The sequence below is a fragment of the Coenobita brevimanus genome, chromosome 77 (genome assembly GCF_032717465.1).
Source record: "Coenobita brevimanus isolate Jiangsu-jjx chromosome 77, ASM3271746v2, whole genome shotgun sequence".
In the NCBI taxonomy this organism is placed as follows: domain Eukaryota; kingdom Metazoa; phylum Arthropoda; class Malacostraca; order Decapoda; family Coenobitidae; genus Coenobita; species Coenobita brevimanus.
Window position 1 is genome coordinate 8504175 of NC_137030.1, and position 23055 is coordinate 8527229.

General features: G+C 41.5%; 1 protein-coding gene across 1 annotated transcript; it reads right to left on the reverse strand.

The window, feature by feature from the left end:
* Nucleotides 1-2712: 2712 nt before the first annotated feature.
* Nucleotides 2713-9002, reverse strand: LOC145408442 (inversin-like). Its single transcript, XM_080279171.1, has 4 exons — nt 8701-9002; nt 6474-6684; nt 4147-4265; nt 2713-3046 (listed from the first exon to the last, which is right to left on the reverse strand). Exons 1-4 carry the CDS (start codon nt 9000-9002, stop codon nt 2713-2715), a joined length of 966 nt encoding a protein of 321 aa, XP_080135297.1.
* Between the last annotated feature and the right edge of the window lie 14053 nt (nt 9003-23055).

Below are 23055 nucleotides of genomic sequence, written 5' to 3' on the forward strand. Positions count from 1 at the left end.
TCCACAACTGGTAGAAAATCACCAGGGGAAAAAATTTGTAGACGCTGAGGTAAAATGTGTAAATATTTTCAAGTATCGCTAGTTCCCTTATAAATTCTGAGGTATTGCTAAATTTTGTGTCGCTAAAAGTTCATGAATATTGCTAAAAGTTCTGGGATATCGCTAAAACTTCAGGGATATCGCTAAAACTCCAGGGATATCGCTAAAACTCCAGGGATATCGCTAAAACTCCAGGGATATCGCTAAAACTTCAGGGATATCGCTAAAATTTCAGGGATATTGCTAAAAGTTCAGGGATATCGCTAAAAGTTCTGGGATATCGCTAAATTTCATATCACTGGCCCTCAGAATTTGGCACCAGAGAAACCTGAATGTCCATAGTTGTCTCCTTGGCCCAGATTTTCGTCCTGTTGTAGTTTATTTCACGTAGCACAGTAAGACAAACACACTTCTATGGCTCTATATCCTTTCCATAGTACATCATGACTAGCATCATTTTCTAGTGGTGGTAATTTCTTGTTTCAACTCAGCAGTTAAGATGGGGGTATGGCAATTTTAGGCCAAGTTAGAGTAAAATGAGTATAGTTGAGGCGCCTCAAGGGATATATTGACAACCTTGCTTTTAGATAACAGTATGGCTTAGGGTCGTATTGTATGTGGATTTGAAGATTTCACAACACCTCTTCCGTAGCGACTTAACCTGAACATTACGCCTCAGTATCGTCCTGTATGTTGCTAATTCAAAATGTGTCAATATTGAGGCGACGTGAATAGCAGCTGTGCACGAAAACGTTGCGATGTGCACGAGAACGTTAAGGTGTAATATGTTAAATGAATCGCCAAGGAGGAGGTGCTTCGAATCCTCCAATGCAACTTGGGTTAATTTACGGACCGTAGTTCTCCAGTATCGGGAAAAAATAAAGTAGCATTAAGGTGTAAAAATACTGCGTGATTTTTAAATGAGGATAAAATAACTAATATGTAATTATCCCATTCATACTTCGCCAACTTGGGGAAGGAATAATTCTATCACTCCAACGAAGAGGTCTAATCGTGCAGTGAATCTCGTATGGACAGATAGAGTCACCAAGTCCGATAATGCATGAATGAAACTATACTGTAGGAACAGTCACTGAAGGGAGTTGATCCTTTCCCTTACTTCCACTTCCCATGCTACAAATGTAATGAACTAATGCCGTACCTCAGTTTTTATGGCATACATTTTTACGTTTTAGCCTATGAGTTTCCCTCCAGCGTTTCTTTCCTTGCGATTCATTTTCATAATACACATCAACATTCTCTTGCATGTTATTTATATCGTTTTACTATCGACATACTTTGTGATGTGTTATACATATTACTCGTCAACATTCTCTTGCATGTTATTTCGTATCACCATGGACTTAGTTTGCATCAATAACTTACAAGTTAATACCGAGGTGTAATCGCTAATGAAGAGGTGTAACGAAGGTTTCAAAGCCACTCAGAATAGAACACCCGTAAGCGGGCTAGGTATCCAACTTAAGATGATGGGTATCCGACAGAGAATTGAGATTCACAAAGATATTATGGTAGTCGTCCTGTCAACTTATGATCGTCTTCCTCCATATATTCGATCGTTCCCTTTCTTGGCCGTTTTTTTTTTTTTTTTTTTTTTTTTCCTCCAACATAAACATAACCTAGTTATAACGGGGAATTGATGGTAATTTTGGTGAATTAGCGTCCAGATTGGTTGGGGGGGTCTGATTAATGATATTTCCCTTCGCCCTCGCCTGCCCGTCATCAGCCAACATGGCTTAAAAAATGAATACTGCTTTACATAAGCGTTATTAATAATAAAACAAAATATTATACACTTTAAGTAATAATTATCTGGTGTACTTATATATATATATATATATATATATATATATATATATATATATATATATATATATATATATATATATATAATATATACTGTATAGGCTATGTATAATTATGTATAATCAAAGTATTCATTAGGTAATATTTATCTGGTGTAACTTTACTGAAGGATGCGGTGCCAATTCATCCTGAGGTAAACGTCTAATAAAGTGTCATTAACTTGAACCACAGCGCACGACTCATCTATTTCAGTATGTAATAATGAAGGTGAATAGTTGACGTAATTATTAAACAATTTATAGGTATTGGTAACAATAATATGGTGGTCGAGTAGTGGGGTGTAAAAAAAAGGTGGTGGTGTGGTGTATAATGTAGGCATTGTATAGTTACCGTAAGGAAGAAAAATGTGTGTATAGGTAACGTATTTAGTAAACGTGTACAGATAATAAACTGAAATGTGTATAACTACATCATTTACTGAAGCTCTCCATTAATAGTGTAACAAATAATAAATAAAATGGTGTTTATCGTAATCAGTAATATTGTACAAGTATTGATAAGGTGTTACTAATTGATAAAAAAGGTGTAAAGGTAATTAGGTATCCTACTTAATAGAGTTGCACTGGTATCATTAATAACGTACAAGATATTAAAAAGGTGTGTAGGTATCGTAATTAATGGAAGTTGTTCAGGTTACGTGTAACTAATAAACAACGGTGTCTAGGTATCGTAAGAAAAAGTGTATAGGTATCGTTATCAATAAAAAATGATGTACAGATATCGTAATTCATACAAAAATGGTGAATAGGTATCGCAGTTAATAAAGCTGTACAGATAATAATGTAACTAATGCATAGGGTGTGGTACAATCTCCACCTGCGGCGTTAGGTGTTGTGGGGGAGAGGCCTGAGCGCTGCCTATAGGTTCTTCCATCAGTAGAAACCTGTGTATGAGCTGGGGCAGTGGCAGGGACTTGAGCAGCGGTCGGACGTCGGTGTTGTGGGTGAGGCGTAGGGTGGCGTAGATGAAGGTGCGGCACTGGCGTTTGAGTGGTGCTGGGGTGCTGGTGTGGTGCTGCAGCCACGTGGAGATCTGCTCGTCCTCCCTCCAGCTCTGGGGTAGATGCGGTGCTTGTAGCCACTCAAAGGGGCCTACTCTAGCTCCTGCTTCTACCAGTAGTCTGATGGAAAGAGATAGTATTAGTCATCATCATCATCATCATTATTATTATTATTATTATTTTTATTATTATTTTTATTATTACCAACAACCATTATTTTCCCCATTATCATCCACAAGTCCACGCTTCTTCCATGTGCATCATCATCATCATCACTGGGGTAAATGTGGTGCTTGTAGTCACGCGAAAATCTCTTTCCTCTTCCACTAATACCGGTATTCCTAATCTGATGAAGATGCACGTGGATGGAAACACAAACATTAGTATTCATTATCATCTCTTTCAACATGAAGACCTGAGTGAGTTATAAAGGCCACATATAAACCTGAAAAAAGTGACTTCCGATGTTCTTTATGTCTCAATATAGCGAAGAATGACCCATGCAGCCCATACAGTGCTGATCCATGCCAAAAGAGTATAAAGGGTTTAGTATGTAAGAGAAAAGCCATAGGCCTATATATCTGAAAAGTGAATAACGAGGTGCTTCAAAGCTCGGTACAGCGGAAACTGATCCTTGCTGCCCGTTATCAGACGCTAAAGAAAAAAAAAAAGGGGGGGGGGGGGGTATGCAGCCCTGAATGAGAGAGAGAGATGTGAATATAGCGGCGCTTTATAACTCGGTATAGAGGAGATGCAATCTTTGTAGTCGTCGACGATGACTTAAGAAAGCACCCACAAAACTAAACATTGCGACTTGCACGTGGGAGGGACGCACACCACCCACTCACTCAGTGTAGTGCTACCTTCAGGCGACTCTATACATCATTTCCAGTACCGTAACCCACTAAACGATTTACCACGTTAAGTGGTAACCTTTTAACCAAATGACGCCTCGTCTAATAAGCAAAGGCGCTTCAAACGGATGGGGCCAGTAAGCTTATGCATCCAAGGGATGAATGGTTTTTATTGCTTGCATAATGCAACTCTGTGGCGTGTGAAGGTGGCTATCCTCGTCTTAAAAATCGAGAATGAGTAGCCCGCTCAGAGTCAGTTAGCTTCTGGTGGGCCGAAAAGTGATTAGATGATGGAAAAGAATGGGAAAAGCTGAAAAAAGAACACAGATCTGAAGTGTAGGTAAAATACACAGACATGTTACTAACCTGAAGAAGTGAATATCGAGGTGCTTCATGGCCCAGTACAAGGGTGAATGTCCTTTGTAGTCCTCTAGGCTCAGTGGTAGACCAGCGGCCACCAACTCTATCGCCATCTCTCGACGACGCTGCACAGGGAAGAGGGAGAGAGGTTAATACTTGCCTCTAGAGTTCACGCACTTTAGCTTGGCGGAAATTGTAGTCCTTTTGCAGTTATTTTCCCGTAGCTCAGTGTCAGAATAGGACAATGCTACACCCTACATACTGTCCACAGCACTTATTCGTGACTAGCACCATACTTTCATGCTAATATCTTGCTATAGCACAACACTGCAGAGGATGAGATGGTACGTGGACGCCTAGTAAAGTGAACGGTCAAAATAGAAGGCTGTCTAGCATCTCTTCCAGAACGATTTCATTAGCATATTATAACTTATAAATGTATGTTTTTGTATTTTATTTACACTGATATTGTTTGCATATAAGTAACATTAAAAAATATATTCGTGCACCAAATACAGAAATAAACTGGTAAGGAGAACGGTGCTAGGAAGCCTCCCTAACCGTCGAAGACACGAGTTGTGATTGTGGCCCCACGCTTATCTGAAACGTGAACTTGATGGACCGCAGATTAAAGCTGTCCTTCTACAATCCACCATCTTCCTTTGGGGGGATAGGGAAGTTGCTGAGGGACGTTTGTATAACCAGACAGTCGAGCCACCTAATTATATCGGTGCTACCACAGGAAGGCGTCCCGCTCCAGCAATGAATATATCAGTCAAGGCATTAGCTGGATGAGATAGACAAAGACTTTACTTCATGCATCTTGACTTGGAGATTTTCGTTCATTTGGCAGCTTTATTTCCCCCGTGGCTCAGTCTCGTCGTTCTTTCTGCAGTTTTACTTATTCCCGTAGCTCGGTACAAGAGTAAGACAATAATACTACGCCTGTACATCCTTTCCATAGCAAAGCACTTTTTCGTGACTAGCGCCATATTGTAGTGTTAGCCTCTTGTAACATAACAACATTCAAGATGGAGATATGGTAATTTTTGGCCAAGCTAAGAGTGGACAGAGTATACGTCGAAATGGATAAGCATTTATGTACAAGGCCAAATAAAAGAAGTTTATATGTACCTATGGAAAAAGGGAAACTAATAACGGAATTGTTGGTTACGCAAAAGGACCACGGTAATTGGACAGATGCATAAGCAACCAGGCTATAGTTCTTTCATCCTGACTTGGCTCACATTTGGTTTTTGAAGCTCAGTGGTAGAAAAAGGCAATGCTGTGGTTCAGCATCCTTTCCATAACACTTCTTTGTGACTAGCGCCATACTACTGCTCTAACCACTTGTTACAGCTTGGCACTGAAGGTGAAAGAGATGGCAATTTTAGGTCGTTTGAATAAAATGAGTACCGGTGTGATACTACACGTCACTTTGGTGTAGGTAGACGTGTGTGATATTATTAACCATGGTAGGTGGAGGCGCCAGACACGTGACTACACTGACTAGCTACCGCAGTGATATCTTGCTGGGCGATAACCATATAACCAAACAGAAGCCTGGGAGCGTAGTGGGTTAAGGCGTTGTAATTCGATGTGAACCAAGAGTTTTGATCCTAGTGGTGGCTGAGTTTTACTGCTCATATAATGCCATTCAGGAACAAGTTAATGGTAACTCTTGCCTTAATGTCTGGAGTAAGTACCCAAGTCTCGGGGCCCCTACGACCCTGATGAGGCAACACACCATTGGATGCAACATGGAAAGATATTGTATATTAGATGATGGCATTTATTCAGATCAGATAAATTCTCTTTCTCTCTCTCTCTCTCTCTCTCTCTCTCTCCCTCCCCGGGAAATGTTTAATCCCCTTCAGTCCGATGACTTATTTTTTTGTTTATTTTCGTGAAGCCGAGACCAAATGATTTTATTAGCTTGAGGGGGATGCCTTGTAGTGAAGAGCTGAATGACGGCTGTATCCAACCTCTCCAGTTCGAAGTGTCTCCCCCAGACTGAACAAAATCGTCTGGCAGTGAAGTGGAGAACTTGTTGTAGGCCAAGTTTCATCTGAACGTGAACCAAGTGGAACTGGAGACTGAAGCTGCACCCACACTGGCTGTCCACTAGCCTTTTTTGAGTGGATAGGGAGGGAGTTGAGGGACATTTGTATAACCGGATTGTGAAGCCATCCAGTCTTATCAGCACCACAGCATGAAAGTGTCCCTCACGAGCACCATAATTAGCCGTGTAGCCCTATGCAGAATAAACCAGAAGCCTGTTATACTGATGAGAATATGGATCCCAGTTACGACAAAAGTGGCAGATGACTCACCTTATACCCCAAGTACTGGACGGCAAAATTCAGTGGATTTTCTGTAGCCTTGGTAAAGTGAATGGGTGACCCGGCTTTTAACAGCAGCCGAACGAAGGGCAGTCGCTGCTCCTTGACAGCAAACCATAAGGGGGTCTGGTTGAAAAAGTCCCGTAGATCTAGTCTCGCTCCTCGGTTCACCAGCTCCTCAAAAATTTCACGGTGGCCTAATCTGGGAAGGAGATACAGAAAATCTAGTCTTGCTTCCCAGTTCATGAGCTACCTAAAGAGGTACAGTAGGTCTAGTTTTGCTGCTAGGTTCACCAGCTTCTCAAAGATTTCATGGTGACTTATCAAGGAAGGAGACAGAAATATATATAGTTGGTTGTTAATTTAACATTGCGGCTCAGCACTGGCTGGGTAAAGAATTCCTGTTGGTCTAGTCTTGCTTCTCTTCACCAGCTCCTCAAGGATTCGCAGTGGCATAGTCTAGGAAGGAAAGGGGAATGGATAGATGGATGAACTGAAAACAGTGTTAGAAAAAAATTGATAACGGCAGACAGTAAATCTCATACCCAAAAAAGTATATCTGATTTGAGAATTTTTCAGCGTCTAACTGTAATGGAGAGATTAAAGGAAATGTATATGGATGGATTGGGTAAGGCATGGGAGGTAATTATATACGTACAAACTATAAGGGAATCTGGTTGAAGAAGTCCCTTAGGCCTAGCCTTTCTTCTCAGTTCACCAGCTCCTCAAAGATATCAGTGTCCTAAGCTGGAAAAGAGACAGGAAACCCACTGTTTGTTGATGAAAAATATACTGTGGATGGGACTGCAAAGAACATTAAAGAGGTTCAGTAACAGCAAAGCATAAGGGGGTACAGAAAAACGTCATTAGCTGCTACCCAGTACATTGTATCTGATTTAAGGAACTGTCAGTGTCTCATAACTTATGAGGAAATTAATGGAAAGATGAAAAGACAGATTGCGAGGCATGGGTATTACTTAGCAGAGCTCTGCACAGTTCCAGCATTTGGATCCGCACCTGCACCACAACTGCAACATTGGGACTGCATCGCACCACAACAGTAGAACTGAAGCCGTCTTGGACGTGCACCAGCACTGCACTCACAAGACATTTTCTGCATCTGCACTGCACCTGCAAGACACTGAACCACACCCACACAGCACCCGCAGAATTCAGTTCCACAATTTACACTGCAGTCATATACATCCACATACTAGACTGCTGGACATCAAGTAGTCAAGAGCAACCATGTGCAGTATATAAAAAACCATTTTACATGTTTGTCATGTAGTGCATGATATAGAAAGAGCAACTTAAACAAGGAAAGGATTGCAGTGATTTAATAATATTGCAGTATGGTTATGAAATATATTATTCTCTGCTCGTCACATTCTGTGTGTGTGATTAAACACTTTTCCTTTCATACTAACTCCACAAATTGTGCCTATGTACCTTAGTGGAAAAAATATAATTGCATCTGCACTTCATCCACAGAGAATGGAACCGCACCTACAAGAATATCCTTGTGGTATCCTGCAACCACCACACCGTACAGTGAGGTTGTTCCCACTCTGCTGTTATTTAGTGACAGCAAACCATAGAAGGATTCGTGAAAAAAATCCACCAGGTCTAGGCCTATCCCCACCTCCAGACACAGAACTCAAAAAACTTTCTTTGCTTAGTTGGGTCAATGAAAGTCATAAGAGGGTGTGGTGAAAAGTCGTTTACTTATTGGTGTTTGGAGATGTTCCAATGGTGCGGCAAATGGATTATTTGGGGAATTAATGGAAAGGTAAACTTTTTTTTTTTTTTTTTACCGGGGGAAGCTTTTACTTGATAGCTGTACAAAAGAAAGTGGTTGAAATGGTACCGTACCTGTGTAGTGGCACTCCTCAATATGTCAAATTATCTCTTGTGGACTGCTGTTACTACAGGCACCTTTCCCTCATTGTTACATGGCTAGCATGGTCAATAACGAAATCTGGCTGTCTCTTTCCATTAGCAGAGAGGTTTAGTTTTGCACCAGACTTTAGATTTTTATATGTACAGATAATATTGTGACAGTGTCTCTGTGACTGTAGCGAAATGATGTAGTAGAAAAAAGTGCATGCATTAGCGAGTGATAATGGAACAATAAAGCAGCAGTGAATTGGTCATAAAAGTGACTGCTCTTAAGTAGGTGATTTTAAATTCTAAATTACTGACGTGTGAGTCTTACCTGATGGCTGATATGATTGGTGTCTCCAGTCGGTCGAGATGATCCTTACTCCTTCTGTTGAGTGGTGCACCGGCTGTGGCAAGGATGGTGACCGAGGTGAGGTCACCACGGTAGACAGCAAGTGATAAGGCGGTGGTTCCTCTGACTGGAGTGCCAAGATCCAGTCCACAATTGGCCAGTCGCCGCACCCCGCTGATGTCCCCGGTCACGATGGCTTGGTGCAAGTCCAGGATGTGGGGCGACCGGGGCTGGCGGGGCGGGGTGGCCAGGATCCCACCAACGGTCACGTTGCAGGTGATCATTGGCCGGGCTCGCTGGATCTCCCGGCAATGACCCCACACACGCCTCCACCAGTCACACACCACTCCGTCTGACCTCCACGTTAGTTACCTAGTATAAATCCCACCTACATTCACATTGCAGGTGGTCACTGGCTGGGTTTACGTCACCTCCCATCACTTATTTCATGACACTTCCACCAGTCACATACCACCTCCTTGTTTGAGCTGGTGCTGACCTCACAACACTCCTCCTCTGACTTCCACTGTAGTTATTCACCGGGTAGTTAAAACAGCTTTATGCCTATCAGCTGCGTAAGGGCCATTAACGGAGATGCCTGTTATATATCTAAGATTTGAGGAGGAAAGGTTCTGTGACCTCCACCTTCCTTCACTCAACCTCCATGCTATAGCTAGGACATTTTCTATGCCAGCCACTGCATATCTTTCTGATAATATAGACGCCTTGGGGTATAACTTTATTCTCATTAAGTCTCCAGTCACTCACATACTGTCTGCCTTTATACCGGCATGATTATGACGTCATCAAGGCACTACGTAATGTCATGTATGAACCAACCACAGGTCTATTTTCAGCACGGGTGTTTAGGGGAGGTGACTTTCATGCTTATAACCAACCGCACTCAAATTCTTCAACTCAGGGGGCGTGGCCTTATTTAAAAATCCCTTCCCCAGCCATTCACACGTAGGGTAGGAGGCGTACCGGTGACGTCATGAAGCTTCCAGCCAGTCAGCAGCCGGCCCTCACCAGCACCCTGCAAGACAAACATTTACCTGTAGATAAGACTATAATGTTTACCGAACTTCTTGTAGTGTTTACGGGGGGATAATTTGGCGTTTGCTCATCCCACTCACGTAAACACAGCAGTTTATTACGTAAATCTTAGGCACTGTTGACACTCGAGTTGAAAATAGTTACTCGTATTAAAGACCTCATCTCTCTCTCTCTCTCTCTCTCTCGACCCCTTGATCTACGTAGTTTATTTTTGTATCACCTGTTTCTCCATGTATCCCGTATGTGTAATTATGTTTGGAGTTCTGTTCACTCTTAGGCTTCCATCGATAGCTTTAGGGCACTTCGTAACATCTGTTCCTTGACGATTTATTTTTCATGTAGCGCATTAATTATCTCTATGTTATTTACAGCGTTTTAAAGCCGACACAGTTTCCAGATATAAAGTACAAGATAGTACTGATGTTTATATATTGTGCAAAATAAATCGCAAAGGAATAGGTATTACGAAATCTCACACACACCGACGCGTATAGGTATCTGTTAATGCACAGAAATTGTATATGTGGAGGTTTGGTTTGAGTACTGTTATTTGTGTATTGCCTAATTATTACTGACTTTCTTAACCTTTTTTCTTTTTTTCAGGTCAAGCCTCCTGCCAAGAGACACTCCTGAAACCGGTAAGTAGATAAGATTTTATGTATTGTTGAGCCGCCACGACCTGTGTAGTTGCTAAATGCAGTATAGGATTTGTAGATTTCACGTTTTTAGGAGTACTTAATATCAGATGTTTGGTAAGGGTGAAAGTTGTCTATCCATTGTGTTCCTTGCGCGTCGTTAAAAAAAAAAAAAAAAAAAAAAAAAAAAAAAAAAAGAGGTAACAACAGGTCTTACGTAGGAGGCTGGAATTCTATCTTGTTACGTCAGGTTCATCTGGACGTGAACCTAATGGACTAAGAAACCGGGCACTTCAACCGGGCTCTCCCTTAGAGCTTTTGTCACCCTTCGCATTGGTATATGGCGACCCCACCCACCATTTGTGTGCAAGCAGCCTTATAGAATGGCAGGGATATCATTGAGTGTGTCTAGGGTTTTATCAATTATGTCCCAGAAGGGCCAAATAGCGGAGTAGGAAGTAGGGGCAAGGAAGAATTAGTACTTTGTGGATGAATACATAGGCCTAAATGTATTGTTTGAGGCATCAGACGACATTAACGTTGCACCAGCCAAAACAAGAGTAACAGTCAAGACAAAGATGATGGTGAGTGCTACTTGTTCTTGATGAATGCTACTTTCAGCGTTACCAGTGCTTTAGTTCTGATGAGTAACGTGAATGACACAATAAGGGTTCTTTGTGCACGATTCAAAACCCTAAGATGCGACTCTGTGCTAGAGAGGGATGCCTTCAAGTTGTAACATCAGTGTAAGCCGGCGGTGGAACTTTCGTTTAAACAAACGCCCCTCGGCTAATTATTTGTTCTTTTAAGGGGGACGTTGGACTGTAGGATGGCGTTAAGCCTGTAGTTTACTGGATTTTACGTTCCAAAAGAGCCTGGGGCCAGAACAGCAATATGCGACTGGAGTTTTACCCAACACTCACTATGCATACACAGTGAACTGAGCTGTTAAGGGGAAGGCAGCTGCAGTGAAGCTTCATCCTTGATTAGAATATCAGGAACGATAAGAGGGAGTCTTGCCCCGTTTACTTCCATCTTGCCTCTTAGCGTGAATACCGCTCGGCTATTTTATTGAATGATTTTTAAAGGGATCAACTAAGGCTGTATCTAGCCCCACTTGCTCCTTATAATTTCCCAAAGCTGAAGAAAATCATCCACTGACAGCAAGAGTAAAGTACAAAATACGTCATTATATTTAAAAATCATGTAATGGACGTGAGATTTGGCACAGTTTGCGATGTAGTGTTTGTTTATGTTCTTTCCGCTTCAGCTTAACGTATAATGTGCATCTCCATACAGCCTGCTGAAAAGTATGATGCGCAGAAGTTATTGTACTTTTTTAAAACTATGAACTCACGATGATTAGAAGATAACGATAAAACAAGAAACGTACTGTACTGTGGCTTAAAATCCTTGTTAAAGAAAACTTATTGTCAGAAAACTTGTCACTTGGGGGGTAACTGTGGCAAGTAAGAGAAAGTGACCTTAAACCCAGATACCTGAGAACCGTGCTATTATACACGTGAGAATCAGAACGTATTGGATTTCAAGGCTGTGTGTCCGACGGTAAGAAGCCGATGATCGTTGTATAAGGCGACTGGTTTCTTTTATCGTCATTTTTTTATATTATTTCATCCATTTTATCTTCTGTCTACAAAGCAGTTAGGATTCCTTTTACTGGTATGTTATTATTCCTGTTATTCTTCTTACCTGCTGTCTCCCCATTTATGTAACACTATATCTAACATTTCATTTATGTATCCATCTGTTCGTCCAGCTTTATCAATCAGTCTAACCTTCAATTTATTCATATGTTTATTAAGCCTTCCTTTCATCAGCCCATCTAACCTTCCACCCATCCGTGTTATGTATTCAACTGTCCATTCGCCAATCAGTCTACCTAACCATACATTCATCTTTCTAACTATCCATCATCTGTTTATCTGGATATTAAAACTTTCATCCATCAATCCGTCTAACATACATTCCTGTCAAATTATCTAACCATGCGTGTATCTAACCTGTCATTCATCCATCCACCTATACAGCATTCGTTAATCTGTCCAGTCTTCCATCCATCCATCTGTATCTCTAACCATCCATCCATCCATCAGTTCATCTGTCCAGTGTTCCATTCATCCGTCCACTCAGCAGTTATTAATCTATCAAGCATTCCATCCATCCATGTGTTTCTCTTGGCTAATCCTCCATCCATCCAGCCATCTGTTTCTTTAATCCTCCATCCATCGATCTGTTTCTCTAGGCTAATCCTTCATCGATCCGTCCATCTGTTTCTCTAGGCTAATCCTTCATCCATCCATCCATCTGTTCCTCTAGGCTAATCCTTCATCCATCCATCCATCTGTTTCTCTAGGCTAATCCTTCATCTATCCATCCATTTGTTTCTCTACTCCTCCATCCTTCCATCCGTTTCTCTAATCCTCCATCCATCCAACCATCTGTTTCTCTACAGTAATCCTCCATCCATCCATCCATCTGTTTCTCTGATCCTCCATCCATCCATCCATCTGTTTCTCTAATCTTTCATCCATCCATCCATCTGTTTCTCTAATCTTTCATCCATCCATCCATCTGTTTCTCTAATCCTCCATCCATCCAGCCATCCATTCGTTCACCTATCCTTCCACTGTCTCCTCTGAGTTGTACTGTATAAAGTAGTCCGTACGTAACTCAAATGTGACGTCATGGTGCGTAACCCTTCAGTCCCAGGATTACTCTTCAGTCCGATGATACATTTTGTGCTTTGGTTTTGCCCAGCACGATTCTCTCTCTCTCTCTCTCTCTCTCTCTCATGTAGGATGAACCTCTTGATGAAGGGAGCATCGGAAGCCGTATCTAACCCCTCCAAATCGCAAATCCTCTCGAGCTGAATAAAATCGTCTGGTGGTAGCAACAATGAAAACTCAGCAAGTCGCTGGATTGAAGGGGTAATGAGGTTAAGGAGATTATTACAGAGATTAATTTTAACCCCTATTCATACTGTCTTCTAAACCGCATAAAATCGTCCGTCGTTAGTAAGACTGTACGGTAATATTAACCCCTTCAATTATTTTCCATACTCATCCTCTTCCCTTCAGACGATTTCATTCAGTTTAGTGACTTTTCGAACTGGAGGGGTTAGATACAGCCGCCATTAACCCCTTCAGGACGAGACATCATTCCAGATTTGAATAAAACCGTCTGGGGAAGGCAAAGGTAAATATGACTATGGGATATAAGGGATACGGATGCAATACGTACTGGTAGTGAAGGGGTTGAGGGAGTCTGTTTCTTGTCTCTTCAGTACCAGGCGTCCCTTTTTAGGTGTATTAAAATCGTCTGGTGGCCGAGTAATAAATAAGGTTTGTCGTACTGAAGCGGTTATATCATTCGTGTGTGTGTGTGTGTGTGTGTGTGTGTGTGTGTGTGAGAGAGAGAGAGAGAGAGAGAGAGAGAATTACAATCCAAGGTTTAAAATGTTAGTTAATATTTGTTTGACTCAAAAACATAACTAATTTGTATCAATCTGTCCTTATGTATGTAAATGTACCGGTGAATCTATTTGTGAATCTATCTGCAGGCTATATTTATATGTCTAAGCTATCCCTCTAATCTAGCTCTGTTTATGATAACCATCTCTCTATCTGTCGGTATATTTGTCTAATCTGCCCATCTGATCTATCAGTTTGTATACCGTATTTGTCTAATCTACCTATCTGATTTATCTATCTGTCTGTCTGTTTATTATATCTACCTCTGTCTGCCTATCTCTGTCTGTATCTATCAATCTATCTATCTATACACATATCCAGCACCCGGAATGAAAGAGGTGGCCTCGACAGAAGAATACCACCGTACACCACAAGACACACTCACCCTTCCTCATACTCATAATATAATAACATACGCTCCTACCGCAACACTAGCCTTGTTTTTGCTCTTCCTACACCACCCACATCACTACGAACCGTCTCTCCCTAGATGAATGAAAGCGTCTGGTGGTAGCAAGAATAAAAGGAATAAAATACGGAAGAGGTTGGTGGATCCAGTGTCTTACCATTCCCCCCACAAATAAAAAAAAACAACTGAAATATCTCCGCAGTAGTAAATAAAACGATCAGGTGGTAGAAAAAATTATAAACAAAAAAGATTACGTCCTGGGTCTGGCCTGAAGGGGTTAGTTTCTTCATTACGCATGTCATACCAAAAAATCCATCTTTCCAACGATCCATCTAACCATCCATCCATCCACTTGTCTTTAACCTTCTATTTATCTGTCAACCTAATTACTGAGAGATTTTCGTAACTCTCCATCCAACCTTGCATCCATCTGTCCATCTATCCAACTTTCCATCCTTCTGTCCATCTTCAGCCATCCTTCTGTCCATTTATCCAACCTTCCATCCAGCCGTACAACTTACCAATCATTCATCTACGAGTATCAAGTGAGATGCAGCAACAGAGTAATGGTATAGAGGGATGTAGGGCCGTAGCAGTTTTTTTTTTTTTTTTTTTTTTTTTTCTGCCACTGGAGTACGTAAAGTGACCGTAATAAAAGACGAAAACCTGGACTAAGTTAAAGTGAAAAGCGTGCAGTGCAACCACACACCATGGACAACATTGCACAGGCCTCCCAGAGCTTGTGGTTGGCCACTAACTTTGTTTTGCGGGGTTTCCACGAATTTCCTATGAAATTTACCCACATCCCGCACCCTTTCTTCCTTCTTGTCTCAGATCGTCTTAGTTAAAGTTAGTAAATTCATGGAGCCTGCCGATGGCCTTGTAAATCTTTTTATAAAAAAAAAAATTTATTCCTGTGATTGGGTTGTGCATTAGCAATTATCTACCCATGCATATCCGTCCACTCATTCCACCACGTCAGCACCCAGTGCATACACCCACCAGTACCCGACACCCACTTGTACACTCTTTTCTCTTTATTTGTTTTCTTGTGAGGTCTCACCAGCGACTTAGACTCCCACGCTTGGATACATGGTGCCGAAGAACAGTTTGGGCCTGTAGCTAGCCAGCAGGCCTACACAAACGAACTTTCATTCCCTATATCTTGAAAGCTGTTGACATTACCGTATTTTACAGGGTTGAAGATGAGCACTTCACCTCCTTCACGTACCCCTAAATGCAGTTTCTGTGGTGCTTACAACCTAACTGAGCATGTCAATACAACTGTGCAAAATTCCAATCCTGTGCCTTGAAAACTGAGGATATTTTCTAGCCGGGTTGGGACTGCGTGTCGGGAATAATGATCCCTCCTCCGAACCACCAACGTAGTTTTTGTATTGTAGTACCGGTACCAGTTTAATTATTTTGCCTTTGTCTGTGGCTACCGTTATGCGTTTTTTTTTTTTTCTCAAACATTGAAAACGGAGTTGGGTAAACCTTTCCGCTGTCCAAATAGTGTTCTTGACCCTCCTTAGGGCCATATCAATAAGCGTACCACTGTAGAATGAATATTCCAGCCACGCATTTAGCAGACAAACAGACAGACATGTAGACACACACAATTACTGTATATAGATTCTTGCTGCTACCAGACGATAATATTTAGATTAGGGAAACACCCAACTAGTAGAGAAGTTAATGCAGGCTACACCTAACCCTTCCAATTCGATAAGTTTTTCTAACTGAATAAAATAGTCAGGAGACCCCGTATCGGTACCTAAAATAGTGAAAAAGACGTAATCATAGTCAAGGGGTTAACTGTCCATGTATCCATCATGTATCCATCAAGCATGCCATATGTCCAGTCTTCCTTCCATCCATCTATCTAACCGTCCACCTGTCCAACCTTCCATCCATCTCTCCTTCAAGTATTTTGTTTATCCAGCCTTCCGTCCATCCACGTATAACCACCCATCTTTCCAATCATGTTTCTAACCATCCATTTGTCCAGCCATCTTTCTAACCATCTCATCTATCGAACCATCCTTCCATCGCCATTTCTAATAATCAGTCTCTCTAACCATCGTTAGATCCGTCTTCCAAACCTCTTTTCAAACCCGCTTGCGTCTGTCTTTCAAACCATCCACCTACCCATCAAACATTGTACCCCTCTATCCAACTGCTCAGCTCACCTCACCTAATCTAGCTCCAACCATACCTCCATCTACCCAACCACCTGCCCACCTAACCCAACCTGCCAACCATCCATCCATTACCGATCTCCTGCATGAATACCAACAAGGTGACTTCACTTCTCTGACCTAAGAAGGAGTTGTGAGGCAGAATATAAAGGTTTGCTTAGACACGTTAATTTGTGGCACGTGTGTACTTTCCTCGTTATGGGACGGCTGTCTGATGCACGCAGGGAGATAAAGAGTGGGCCTTGTGCTGTGTAGTGGATAATCCGTTTTACTCTAACTTGACATGAAATTTCCATCTCTATCCCTCGAATGCTGAGTTGTAATAATAGGTAAACTCTAGAATAGGATGCTAGTCACGAAGAAGTGTTGTGGACAGGATTTGGAACCGTAGCAGTGTCCATGTCTGTCACTGTTCTGCAAGAAATAGCTGCGAAAGGACGAAAACTGGACCAGGTTAACGTAAAGTAGTTCCCTGTAGTGCATTAGCCCCGTTGCAAGCCCTCAATTTTTTTTTTTTTTTTTTTTTTTTTTTTTAAAGCCCGGTGGTCTAGTGAGTTGAGGAGCTCCTGATAAATGAGGCTCCTAATAACCTACTTTCGAGAGGTGGTTGAAGTTCACTGCTCACATTCTGCCGCTCAGGGATGCGCAACAGTTAACTCGCCTTAAATTTAGGACTGATTAGCCTAACCCTGGATCCCTACGCTTCTGATGGGACAATACTGGAATGGGATTCTCAGGCATATTTAGTCAATTCCCTGTCGTTACTTGGATAATATTTTACAGGAAGAACTAGACAAAGGAAGATTTTGCAATATATATATATATATATATATATATATATATATATATATATATATATATATATATATATATATATATATATATATATATATATATATATATATATATATATATATATTTACAGTAAGAACTAGACAGGATTTTTTTTTTTTTTTTTATTTTTTTTTTTTTTTACAGTAAGAACTAGACAAAGGAAGATTTTGCAGTATGTTTTTTTACAGGAAGAACTAGACAAGGAAAGATTTTGCAATGTTTATTTTTTATTTATTTTATTTTTTATTTTTTTTACAGGACGAACTATTCAAAGGAAGATTTTGCAATATGTTTTTTTACAGGAAGAACCAGACAAGGGAAGATTTTGCACTCCGTTCTCTGATCATCCTGCAGAAAACAGTTATAATTTGCAGTTATGTTCGTGTCGTAATCAAGATTTACTTATGAAGTTAGAACAGGAGACAGTGGAAGAATCGACAGCCTCCTTGTTCCTCGTGCATATCAGAATCATAGTTACGTCAGGGCATTGATCGTAAGTGCGTTTGTGTATGCCGATGCTACACTGGATGACCGATGAATTAATATTTGGTAATTGTTACATCAGTTTTATTTAACGCCAGATGTTTTAGTTTGATTATGATGCAATTTTTAGTGGTAAATATAAGTTCAGCCTGGTTAAGCCTAAAGACTCTCTCTCTCTCTCTCTCTCTCTCTCTCTCTCTCTCTCAGTGTAATGTCTCACTCCAGCTGTGAATCGTCTTTTCAGTCTGCCAGCGTCATACAATTTTATTTTTTTTACCTGGGTGTGTCTGCCTACTAAACTAGTAACTTACATTTCCTGCCTGCTTACCCACTTTTCTTGCACACCTGCCTGCTTACCTACCTACCTACCAACGCACCTACTGTCCTTACCTGTCTACCTGCTTCCCCTCTCGGTGCTACCTACCTACCTGCCCTCCCTCCCCCTATTCATACCCACCTACCTACTTTCTTGCCTGCTTTTTTTTTTTTTTTCCCCAACCTACCTATATGCAGCCTTATATTTTACACGCCGCTTTACGTCATCATCCCGAATGTACAAGGAGACACCACAACTTTCGGTACAAGTTCATGGGGGAAGGGAGGAAATGGGCAGGATATTTGCAATCTGTGTGAGAGCTGACGTACAGTGTTTATTTTAAGACGATTTCGGTAAGTTTTTCTATATTATATCATTTGTTTGAAGTATTGTGTCAACACTCTAATACATGAACTTAATGATCAGTAATATGATTTTGCGTAATAAACACAATACTTTTAATTCCAAGATAACTTTGTTGTCAATAATGGAAACATGAAACTGATGGTAACAGAAAAACGATACTGCGAATGAGAGAGAGAGAGGTGGGGATAGGTGTCAGACTGGCCAGGGCCTTCGTATAGTTCAGGTTTCATCAACTCCACCTTCCCATCAACCTCACCATCGCCATTCATGACATTCACCTGTTTATTAGTAGGTTCTATTGTTTATCGTTTATTATTAAGCTTCGTCATATATATATATATATATATATATATATATATATATATATATATATATATATATATATATATATATATATATGGCGAAGCCTCTTGTTGTGGTAAATATCATTATTATCGTATTTTTCTTTGCACTTTTTTTTTCTTAGGTCTTGATATTATACAGGAAGGCCTCTGACAGAGTCCCAAGAGAGGTGATGAAGTGGGCAATGAGAAAGCTTGGGATCGAGGAGTGGCAGGTTACGGTCGTTATGGCCATGTACAGTATGTGGGTGCTCACACCCAGGTAAGAGTGAATGGAGATTTGAATGATGAGTTTTCCGTGAATGTTGGTGTGCATCAGGGATCAGTCTTGAGCCCCTTGTTTATCATGGTATTTGAAGCCCTCTCATGTGACTTCAGAATTGGACTCCTGTGGGAGATGTATTTTTTTTTGTGTGTGTGTTTGGGCATAGGCTTCACAGCCTGCTATCAAGGCCCAGCAGTCCTCCTACATACCATACACCTCTACATGTCACCACTTCGGCGCTAACACCCACCGTCCATATTGAATACATGCTAGGGCTGTCTCATACAGGACTGGTGTATTGGTATTAGCGGGGGTATTTTTACGACATGTCGGCGGGTCTTCTGGTAGATCAGTAAAACATGATTTAATGAAATTCAAATCCTTAAACTGTTCCCTGCCCCAGCCGGGATTCGAACCTGGGTCCGTTAGGACTGCAGGCCACCTCTCTACCGATTGATTGCAGAGAATGAATGGGAGGCGGAGGAGAGATTTAGGAAATGGAGAGGTGGTATGGGGCACAATGGCTTAAGAGTATATGCAGATAAAACAAAAGTGATGGTATTTAGGGCTGGGGGCGATAGGTACTGTCAGAGATAAAAGGGGGAGTGGCCATGTGCGATGTGCCACAAGGGCGTGGGAAGTAATTCCATCTTGTGCAGTGTTTGTGATAAGTGTGTGCATAAGAGATGTAGTGGTATTATAGGTAGACTGCGAGATAATGCTGATTTCATGTGTGCGGTGTGTCGGGTAGAGCATGTGGAAACTGCCAGGCATGAAAGGATTAGACTTGCTGGTGAGTCTCTTGAGTGTGTGGAGGAGTTTTGTTATTTGGGAGACATATGTGTTGGAGGTGGGGCTAGAGCTAGCACTGTGGCTAGGGTGAGGAGTGGTTGGAAGAAGTTCAGGGAGCTGTTGCCTCTTCTGACACTGAGAGGGCTCTCCCTCCGTGCTAAGGGATCTTTGTATGCGGCATGTGTTAGGAGTGTAATGCTGTATGGTAGTGAGACCTGGGCGGTAAAGGAAGAGGATATTCGCAGGCTCAGATGTACAGAAATGGCAGTTATTAGGTGGATGTGCAGTGCGTCCCTGAGTGCGAGCCCAGAGGGGCTAGGTTTATGATGGAAGAGTTGAGAGGTAGGATGGGACTGGAGTTCATCGGTGTTGTGATGAGGAAAGGTAGATTGAGATGATATGGGCATGTGGAGAGGATGGGGAACGATAATTGGGTGCAGAAAGTGAGATGTGTTAATGTTGGGGGTAGGGTAGCTGGAGGCAGACCGAAAAAGACCAGGGACGAGGTCACTGACTGTGACCTCAGGGATAAGGGACTAAATAGGAAAGCTGCCAGGGATCAGGCAGCATGGAGAGCCGCCATTAGGTGACCAAGGTCGACACATGCAGGCATGTTGGAGCCTTCAAAAACGAAAACGTACTTTAGGGTAACCCAAGTAGGCTACTTGTGCCAAATATAAATAACCTTGACCAATTTTTGAATATCATACTCATTTTTCATGCAAAAATTGCATATTTGAAATTAAAATATCTCAGAAACTAATTGATATGCAGTTATTTGGTTGGAAAGCCTAAGATAAAGTTTGCTGAAAATTTTGGCAGCATATTTTGCAATTTAGTCTAGAGGAAAGTACTGAATTCAAATCTCTTCAGTGTTTTCTTTGCAACACGTTTTGGAGAAAGCCACAAACGCTGTAACTTTCCAGAAATATATCTGTGGTCCCTCCCATTATCTGAAAGGAATATGGTTGCAGTAAAGCATACAGTTATTGAGTTATTGAGACATGTACGATGTACTCATGCTTCATTTGTTTGTAAATAGTTATGGCGACGCATCCTTATTGTGGCTACACAGTAAGTAAATACATAACTAGTTGTTGTTGGGTTGATTATTACGGTATTAAACATGATCATCATTTTCATCATTAGTATTATCTTCACTGCATTTATACCTCTATTTTTTCACTGGTTTCATTTTATAGATAGACATAGATTTCTTTTAATGCAAGAAAGAAGGAACCAAAAGCCAGAGGCCCGCAAACCGTTCCTCCCAAGAAAAAACAAAACAAAAACAATACAAAAGAGAGCCAAATTCAAGATCCGCGCGTTTCGAGATGCTTGGACACACTGCGTTTGAAAGATTGGAGATCATAGGAAGTAGGATACACAGACAAAGGGAAACAGTTCCAGAGTTGACCTGTTGCATAAATGAAGGACTGGGAGTACGGTTAACTCTTGCATTAGAGAGTTGGACAGAAAAGGGATGAGAGTTTGTTGCTAGACGGGTGCTACTCACCCGTCGTAGAGGTGGAGGGATGCAAGCAGACAGTTCAGAGGAGCAGCGACCATTGAAGTAGCGATAGAAAAGAGATAAAGATGCAACAGTGCGGTGAAGAGACAGAGGTTGAAGGGAGCCAGTAAGAGAAGGAGAGTTGATGAGACGAAAAGCCTTTGACGCTCTATGCGGGGAGCCTCCCCACACGAGAGTTGTACTCTACACAGGGGCGAATAAAACCCGTGTATAAAGTCAACAACTGTGCAAGGGTAAAGAAGGTACAGAGTCGGCTTGGCACACCTAATCTCTTGGAAGCAGATTTTACAAGAGATGCAGTATGATCTTTCCAAGATGAGTCGCAAGTGAATGGAACCCCAAGCATGTTCAAGGATGATGCAGGATTGAGCTGGGTATTATTAAACATTAGTGGGTATTCCTGTGGAAGACTGTGTCGGGTACATAGGTGTAAAAACAGTTTTTGACGCATTAAATACAACAAGATCATTTTTACCCCAGTCAGAGATACGAGCCAAGTCAGACATTAGGTTTGCCATAGTCTCATCCCTTGTTTGTTGAAGTAACTGCTGAGATGGACGTTGCGAGAACCGAATGGAAAGGTGAAGGGTGGAATCATCAGCATACGAGTGGATAGAGTTAGATGTACAGCTCAGAAGGTCACTGATGAATAAAAGGAAGAGAGTCGGTGATAGGACAGAGCCCTGAGGAACACCACTGTTGATAGATCTAGAAAAAGAACGATGGCCGTCTACAACAGCGGCTATAGAATGACCAGAAAGGAAGCTATAGATGAAGGCACAGATAGAAGGAGAGAAACTGTAAGAGGGCAGTTTGGAAATTAAAGATTTATGCCAGACTCGATCAAAAGCGCAATGGCAAAGCTTTCACTAAAGTCCCAAAAGGAGGATGACCAGGAGTCTGAAAGGTAGGTGAGAAGATCGCCAGTGGAGTGTCCCTGACGGAACCTATACTGACGATCAGAAAGGTTATGATAGGAAAGATGCTTTAAAAATTTTCTGTTAAGAAGTGACTCGAAAACTTTTGAGACACAGGATGTTAAAGCAATTGGACGATAGGTAGAGTGTTGGGAATGGTCACCCTTCTTTGGGACTGGCTGAATGAGAGCAAACTTCCAGCAAGAAGGAAAGGTACAAGTTGATAGACAAAGGCAAAAGAGTTTATCTAGGGAGGGTGTAAGCACAGAAGCACAGTTCTTGAGGACAACAGGAGGGACTCCATCAGGCCCATATGCCTTGTTAGTGTTACAGCCAGTGATAGCAGAAAATACGTCAGCTGAAGAAATTTTAATGTCAGCCGTGAGGAAGTCAGAGGGGGGAAGTAATGGAGGAACAGCGCTGGAATCGTCTAAGATGGAATTGGAGGAGAAAGTCTGAGCAAAGAGATCTGCTTTATCAGTAGAAGAAATAGATACAGAACCATCAGAATAGAAAAGAGGAGGGAAGGATGATGAGGTAAAGTTGTTAGAAAGGTTTTTGGCAAGGTGCCAGATGGAGCGGGAAGAATTCGAGTTGGAGAATTGAGAGCATTTAGTATGGATGAAATTATTTTTAGCAGAGCAAAGAACAGACTTAGCACGATTCCGGGCAGAAACATAAGCAAGATGTAATTAGGGGT